The sequence below is a fragment of the Apus apus genome, unplaced genomic scaffold, assembly GCF_020740795.1.
Source record: "Apus apus isolate bApuApu2 unplaced genomic scaffold, bApuApu2.pri.cur manual_scaffold_30_ctg1, whole genome shotgun sequence".
Lineage (NCBI taxonomy): Eukaryota > Metazoa > Chordata > Aves > Apodiformes > Apodidae > Apus > Apus apus.
In genome coordinates, this window is record NW_026248848.1 from 613,921 (window position 1) to 621,853 (window position 7,933).

The 7,933-nt window shown below is 64.7% G+C and overlaps 2 protein-coding genes across 5 annotated transcripts in view; both read left to right on the forward strand.

The window, feature by feature from the left end:
* Nucleotides 1-3,664, forward strand: part of LOC127396194 (uncharacterized) — a 9,262-nt gene extending 5,598 nt beyond the window's left edge. The window contains exons 1-3 of one of the 3 annotated variants that reach the window (XM_051643812.1): nucleotides 21-60; nucleotides 1,221-1,606; nucleotides 2,851-3,664. In XM_051643812.1, the coding sequence (XP_051499772.1) occupies nucleotides 1,222-1,606; nucleotides 2,851-3,314 (849 nt within the window). In that variant the 5' untranslated portion in view covers nucleotides 21-60; nucleotide 1,221 and the 3' untranslated portion in view covers nucleotides 3,315-3,664. Of the gene's footprint in view, nucleotides 1-20; nucleotides 61-214; nucleotides 327-1,220; nucleotides 1,607-2,850 lie in introns of those variants that run through there. The other 2 variants (XM_051643810.1, XM_051643811.1) reach the window with 2 other exon arrangements.
* The window catches only part of LOC127396190 (uncharacterized), an 8,021-nt gene extending 1,348 nt beyond the window's left edge, over nucleotides 1-6,673 (forward strand). Inside the window, exons 1-2 of one of the 2 annotated variants that reach the window (XM_051643801.1) lie at nucleotides 4,526-4,613; nucleotides 5,557-6,673. In XM_051643801.1, coding sequence (XP_051499761.1) covers nucleotides 4,572-4,613; nucleotides 5,557-6,597 — 1,083 coding nt within the window. In that variant the 5' untranslated portion in view covers nucleotides 4,526-4,571 and the 3' untranslated portion in view covers nucleotides 6,598-6,673. Of the gene's footprint in view, nucleotides 1-4,525; nucleotides 4,614-5,556 lie in introns of those variants that run through there. The other variant, XM_051643802.1, reaches the window with a different exon arrangement.
* The last annotated feature ends 1,260 nt before the right edge of the window (nucleotides 6,674-7,933 follow it).

Sequence of the window (7,933 nt, forward strand, 5' to 3'; positions counted from 1 at the left end):
GCATGGAGTGGCAGTGACGTCGATGCCGTAACCGACACTGTCCCCAGGAGGCACAGGGAGGTAGGTGCTGGGGTGAGGGTCCTTCCTGGACGCCTGGGCCCCTCGTGAGGGACCCCAGGGGAGGGGGCTGGGGAGCTGGGGGCGAGGGGGGTGCAGCACCCGGATGCCTGGGTTCCTCTGAGGCTGTGGGAAGGGAAGTGAGTGGTATCCTGTCCCGGACGCCTGGGTCCCTCAGAGCAGCAATGGCGACAACCACACCCAGAACCCTGGGTCCCTTGTGGAACCAACGTGGGGCCCTCCCGGATGCCTGGGTCCCTCTTCCAGGGGTGAGTGTCCCCCCTGGGACAGCTGGGCCCATGGAGAAGGTCCCATCCCTTGATGCCTGGGTCCTCTTCCTGGATGCTTGGTTCCCCCTGCCCAGGAGACCTTGATCCCCACCTGGCCTCCTGGGTTCCCATCTCTGAGCACCTGGCTCTGATCCCCAGATGCCTGGGTTCCCCCCTGGACTCCAGGGTTCCTCTTATCTCCATTACGGGGCTGGGGAGGGCCCCTCTTCCTGGATGCCTGGTCCCCCTTCCCAGATCCCTGAGTCCCCACCCAGACTCCTGGGTCCCTTATCCCAGACTCCTGGGTCCCCTTCCTGGATGCCTGGGTTCACCCCTGGATGCCTGGGTCCCTCCCTGGATGCCTGGGCCCCTCCCTTGATGCCTGGGTCCCCTTCCTGGACCCGTGACTCACCAAGCCCGAGTTCCTCTTATCTCCACTATGGGGTTCGGGTGGGCTCCATGCCTGGATGCCGGGTCCCTCTGCAGATGCCTGGGTTCTCCCCCGGATGCCTGGGTCCCTTCCCGAATGCCTGGGTTCCCCCCGGATGCCTGGGTCCCTTCCCGAATGCCTGGGTCCTCCCCCCGGATGCCTGGGTCCTCCCCCGAATGCCTGGGTTCTCCCCCGGATGCCTGGGTCCCTTCCCGAATGCCTGGGTTCCCCCCGGATGCCTGGGTCCCTTCCCGAATGCCTGGGTTCCCCCTGGATGCCTGGGTTCCCCCCGGATGCCTGGGTCCCTTCCCGAATGCCTGGGTTCCCCCCGGATGCCTGGGTCCCTTCCTGAATGCCTGGGTTCCCCCCGGATGCCTGGGTTCCCCCCGGATGCCTGGGTCCCTTCCCGAATGCCTGGTTCCCCCCGCACGCCCAGGTCCCTCCCGACACTTGCTCCCCCACAGGATGTCCTCCCTGCCCCTGTCCCCGATGGTGGCCTCGGCCGCGGCCTTGGCGCGGGCGCTGCGGGCGCTGGCGGGGCTGGCGGAGGCGCTGGGGGCCCCGGGGACGGTGGCAGCGGCGCTGGCGGAGGCCGAGGCGGCCCTGGCGGAGGCGGAGGCGGCGGTGAGGCGGCTGGAGGCTGAGCTGGTGTCGTCGGTAGCGGCGGCGGCCCCGGTGGCCCCAACGCCCGGGCTCAACGTCGAGGGGCTGTACCGGCTGCTGGAGGCGATGGCCAAGGCCACCGCGGAGGAACTGGACCGGGAGCTGAAGCGGAACCGGCGGCGCCGCCGGGCCCTCTGGCTGCTCCGGACCAGCGCCGTGGTCCTGATGGTTGTCTGTGCCCCCCTGCGTGAGTACCAACCAGTATGGGCCAGTTCAGACCAGTAGGGAGCCCTATGGATCCACGTGGATCCACTTAATGCCCGTTAAGAACTCTACAGACCAGCAGGGACCAGTATGGAGCAGTAAGAAGCCCTGCAGGCCAGTGGAGATATTCTCTTGCCCTGACCAGTAGGGACCAATTTAGACCAGGAGGGACCAAATTCAGACCACTAGGGAGCCGTACAGATCCACCTGGATCCACTTAAGGTCAGTTAAGAACTCTACAACCCAGTAGGTACCAGCATGGAGCACTTAAGGAGCCATACAGGCCAGTGAAGATTCTCTTGCCCTGACCAGTATGGACCAGTTTAGACCACAAGGGGCCAGTTCAGACCAGCAGGGAGCCCTATGGAACTGCTTGGATCAGTAATGTCAGTAGAGAACCCTACAGACCAGTAGGAAACAGTATGGACTAGTAAGGACCTGTAACAGTGAGTAGAGATTTTCTCCTGCCCTGACCAGTATGGACCAGTTGAGACCAGTTAAGACCAGTATAGAGCCCTGTGCATCCTTTTGGATCAATAATGCCAATAGAGACCACTAAAGACCAGTACAGAACAGTAGAGAATCCTACAGACCAGTATGGACCATTAGGAAAACCTACAGACCAGTGGAGACTTTCCCCTGCTCTGACTAGTATGGACCAGTCTAGAGCTGTATGGGCCAGTAAGGAGCTCTACAGACCAGTTCAGACTAGTATATATCAGTAGGGACTAGTAAGAACCAGTGGATTGTCCCACAGACCAGTGTAGACCAGTAGAGAGCTTCCCCTGCCCCAACCACTGTGGACTGGGGGTCACTGGGAGGGAACTGGGGACACTGGGAGAGGGCACGCCAGGAGGGGATGGGGAGACTGGGAGGGAACTGGGGACACTGGGAAGGGACACCAGGAGGGGATGGGGAGACTGGCAGGGGACAGGGAACACTGGGACATGACTGGGGACACTGGGATGGGTTGGGGACACTGGGAAGGGACCCTAGGAGGGGATGGGGACACTGGTGGGGGTGGAGACAGTGGGACATGACTGGGGACACTGGGAAAGGACCCCAGAAGAGGATGGGGACACTAGGAGGGGACAGGGAACACTGGGACATGACTGGGGACACTGGGAAGGGACCCTAGGAGAGGATGGGGACACTGGGATGGGCTGGGGGCACCGGGAGGGGACAAGGCCAGCAGGTGAGGTCCCTGTCCCCTCGGTGTCCCCGCAGTGGCCCTGGACGTGGTGCGGGAGGCGCTGAGTATGACACAGGAGAGTCACCTCATCCCCTGCCTGGCCGCCGTGGCCCTGGTGGCCCAGGTGGCCCTGTGGGGCGCGGAGACGTCCAAGCACCACCTGAGCGAGGCCACCAGCCTCCAGCACTGCCAGGCCCAGCGCTACCAGCACCTGGCCCAGGACGCCGCCGCCGCCGCCGCCGCCGCCGCTGCCGCCACCGCCCAGGCCGCCCAGGACATCACCAACGTCCATGTCACCCTGGGGGTGCTGGAGGAGGTGACGAGTCACCTCAGGGCCTTGGTGGACGCTGTCATCCAGGACCAGGAGGCGGGCCGGGGCTTCCCCACCAGCACCCGGGCCTTGGGGGACGCCGTGGTGGCCTTGGGGACAGTGATGGGGGACAAGGAGATGACAGAGAAGTTGACCAGGGCGCTGGAGGCTCTGCCGGGGGACAAGTAGGGACAGATGGGGACACTGGGAGGGTCCTGTTTGTTCTGAGGACACCTCAGTGTCCCTCCCCCCCATCCTGGGGTCACCCTGATGTCTCCTGTCCCACCTGGGGACACCACCAGGAGGGTCCTCCTCATCCTGGGGACACCAGGATGTCCCTTCCCCATGCTGGGGACACTGGGATGTCTCCTGTCCCACCTGAGGACACCTGGCTGTCCCTCCTTCTCGGGATACCACGATGTCCCCGTCCCACCTGGGGACATGGAGGGTGTCCCCTTCAATGGCCAAGGACACTAGGGACAGGTTGGTGACACTGTCCCCTGTCACCCCAATAAACCTCAGGGACATGCCGAGCCACCAACCTGTCACTGGGGGCTGGGGACACAGCAGGGACATGGGGACACCAGGGAAAAGGGACATCCCCACCCCGCTCAGAGGACACCAGGAGGGGGTGTCCCCAAGCCATCCCTGTCAAAGGGCTCAGGACTGTCCCCAGTGTTCCCAAGGCTGGATGTCCCCAAGCCATGGGCGACATGGTGAGGACACACTGGGGATGTGCCAGAGCCCGCACTGGGGACATGTTGGGGACATCAGGGGACATGGGAGGGGATGTTGAAGGTTGCAGGTGGCCACGTGGGGACATCAAGGGGGGACATGGGGCTGCTTTGAGGGACATTAGGGGCTGTGGGGACATCGAGGGACATTGGGACATCTTGGGGGGCATCAGGGAACACCAAGAACCGTGGGTGGCCGTGCTGGGTCCTGTTGGGGACATTGAGAGGGGACATTGGTGGCCATGGGGCTGCCTTGGGGTCAGTGGGGGACACCAAGGGTCTTGGGATCCCCTGGGGGTCATGGGGTCCTGTTTGGGACACTGTAGGGACACTGGGGGTCATGGGGTCGGTCCTGTTGGGGACACTGGGGGTGGTGGGGTCCCACCGGGGACATGGGGGGACAGCAAGGACCATGGGTGGCCATGCTGGGACCCTGCTGGAGACATCGGGGGACATTTGGGGCCGTGGGGATCCAGCTGGGGACACCGAGGGACGCGGGAGGCCGCGGGGTCCTGCTGGGGACACTGTGGGGACCCTGGGGGTGCTGGGGTCCCGCTGGGGCCGGGGGGGTTGGCCATGGCGGGGCGCCAGGGACGTCCCCTTTTGTCCCCTCCCAGCCCAGATCCGCGATCGCATCCGGCTGCTGCCGCCTCCCGGCCCCGCCGGCCCCGCCGCGTCCCCTCCCCGGCCCCCCCCGCTGCCACCGCCCCCCATGGAGACCCCTGAGGCCACCGGGGCCACCGTCCCCCCCGAGGTGGGACAAAACTGGGGCCCGGGACGGGACGGGGGAGGGGGAGGGGCGGAGGTGTGTGTGGGGGGGGTTGGACACGGGGGAAAGGGGGTGACAGGGGGTGACAGAGGGGGCAGGGATTGGGTGGCTGGGGGGGTAGGGGGGACCAGGAAGGGGATGGGGACGGGGGCCGGAGGAGTGGCAGAGGGGAGATGGATTGGGTGGGTGTGGGGGGGACCGGGGACAAGGTGATGGGGACAGGGGGACAAAGGGGGACAGGGCAGTGGCAGAGGGGACAAAAGTGGCAGAAGGGACATGGGGACAAGGGACAGCCCCCCCTGTCAGGGGTCTGACAGGGACAGGAGGGAGGTGGCAGAGGGGACAGGAGGGGGACAGGATGGCAGTGACAGGGGGGACACGGGGAATGGGGGGGACCCCAGGGGGGTGGGGTGGGCCCCAGGGGGACAGTGGGGACAATGGAGGGGACAGAAGACATTGGGGGAGCCCAGAATGACACCAGGGACCCCAAAGGGGACATTGGGGGATGCCAGAGGGGACAAAGGCCATAGAGAAGTCCAGAGAGGGGACAAGGGACATGAGGAACCATGAGGAGGGGACAAGGGGGAGCCTGAGGGTGGCATGGGGACAACAGAGGTGAGACTGGGGGACTCCAGAGGGGACAAGGGACAGGGGGGAACCTGAGGGTGGCATCAGAGGCTCTGAAGGGGAAACAGGGAACATCAGGGGACCCTGGAGGGGACAAAGGCCAGAGAGAAGTCCAGGGAAGGGACAAGGGACACAGGAAAATCAAGGGTGTCATGGGGAGAGGAGAGGGGACAAGTGACATGGGGGACACCTGGGAGGGGAAAAGGACATGGAAGAACCCAAGGATGGCACAGGGACAGGGGACACCAGGGGGGACAAGAGCCATGCGGGACCCTGCTACCTGTCATGTCCCTGTCTCCAGGTGTCCCCAGAGCTGCTGAAGCCACTGGTGACTGTGGTGGCCACCCTGGGGGAGCTGGGAGCCACCCCAGGGGATGTCCCCCTGGCTGGGCCACTGGGCTCGCTGCGGGCCGGGCTGGTGGCCCTGGTGACCAACATCCGTCGGGCCATGGACCACCCCCACGGAGAGGCCACCCGCCTGCGGCGTGTCCTGGCCACCGCAGGGGCCACCTCTGCAGCCACCCCTGAGCTGGAGGGTTCCGCTGTCCCCAGGGCCGCCACGAAGGACGCCTGGGCCACCGCGGCAACCGTCACCCGTGAGTGGCTGAAGGTGGTGGCCGTGGTGGAGGACACTTGGGTCAGGGTGGCAGGGGACGCCGAGCACCTGAGGGACGCCTGCAGGGACGCGGCCACCGCCGGGGCCACCGCCAGGGCCACCGGGGACCACCTGGCTGTGGCGGTGGCCCAGGAGAAGGAGGCACGCCAGGAGCTGCTGATGGCCACCCGGGGACTGCCCATCACCTCCGAGTTGGCCACCATGGCCGAGGTGGTGGCAGCCCACAGGACACAGGTGGCCAATGCCAGCACCAAGCTGCAGGAGGCCACCAAGGCCACTGAGAAGGCGGTGGTGGCCATGGTGGAGGCGCAGGTGGCCGGTGCGCGGGGCCGGCGGGCAGGGCTGGCCCTGGAGCCCCTGGGCCGCTTGGTGGCCACTTGCCACGCGGCCACCTACTGCTACTGTCACCTGCGGCGCCGCCTCGAGGACATCGAGGCCACCATGGCTGGACGTGGAGGTCCTGAGGGGACAATTGGTGGCCCTGAGATCACCCAGGAGGGTCCTGGTGTCCCCACGGACCTGATGGCAGCGGTGGCAGCAGCCGAGGTGCTGTGGGAAGCCAGTGGCCGCCTGGCCAAGGGCCACCTCCTGGGGACACTGCGGGTGGCCCGGGGGCTGTTGGCCATCCCTGGTGTCCCCGATGCCACCGCAGCCGCCAGAGTGGCTCAACAGTGTCACATCGCCACCGCTGCCATCCCGGGGCTGCTGTCGCGGGGACAGCAGTAGGGGACAGTGGCTTTGTTGGGGACAAATGGCTTTGTTGGGTATAAGTGGCTTCATCAGGACCAGTGGCATCAAGTCATCCCTGCTTCAATCCAGTTTCTGTGTCACTTTGTCCCCAACATGTGTCCCCCATCCCTCCTTTGCCCCCTGTCCCCTCCCTTGTCCCTTCTCATGTCCTTGTCCCCTCCTGTGTCCTTGCGTCCCCTCCCATGCCCTCTCCATCTGCCTACATGTCACCTCTCTGGTGTCCCCTCAGTGTCCCCACATGTCACCACCTCTGTGTCCCTTCCATGTCCTGCTTCAGTGTCCCCATGGGGAAGTAAAATGTCCGCAAGGCCACCACAGAGGCCCAGGAGGGTCTTGGTGTCCCCAGGGCCACCATTGCCATGTAGAGGGGTCTCTTCCTCTGTGTCCCCTCCAGGTGTGTGTCCCCTTGGCCCCTCCTTGTCCCCATGTCCCTCACAAAGGGGTGGTTGGGTTCCTCTACAGGACACACCCGTGTCCCCCAAACTGTGTGGTGGTCCCCAAACCTTCTGCCATCATGTCCCCATCCCTGGCAGCTCCTGCAGGGCACCTCTAGGGAGGATCTCTGTACAATAGTCCAACTTCTGGATCAAAAGAATGAACCAGCTGGGGAAAACTGCTGGGCCCAACAAGCCCCTCTGATGTCTTGAGGACTGACTGGAACTCAAGGGGGTTTAGGCTCTGCCAGATTGTTTGACCTTTTTTTGTAATGGGACAACTCATCAAAGCCAACCAGGTCCTGACCTGCACCCTCAGCAGCGTGATCAGCAGGGCCAGGGAGGGGATTGTCCCCCCTGCTCCAGTCTGGTGAGACCCCCCTGCAGGGCTGGGTCCAGTTCTGGGGTCCCCAGCAGAAGAAGGACACAGAAGGTCCCCGTGACACCCACACTCCAGAGCTGGGGACAACCCAACCCAACCCAACCCCTCTGAGCCCCCACGTTCCCGCAGAGTTGGACTCTGCAGCCTCCCAGACACACAGCTCCTCTGAAGAGAAAAAAATGGTTTTGTCTGTCCCAGCAAACCCAGGGCAAGGACCAGCCCGGGGCTGAGATGCAAAGGAAGGAGCAAGAAGAACCTTCCGTGGGGAAGTGCCGGGTTGGTCATTGTCCTGCTGCCTTTCCACCTGGAAGCAGCGACTGCCCAGCCCCTTCTCTCCAGGCTGGCGCGGGCTTTGTGCTGAGGCTGGGTGGGCGCCGGCGAGGTGGGATGTGTCCCCTCCCCATCCGTGACACGGCCTGATGTCCCCCCTCCCCTCGTGACACGAGCCCTCCTGGTGTCACAACGGGTTTGTGTCGGTGGGCACACTCGTAACACA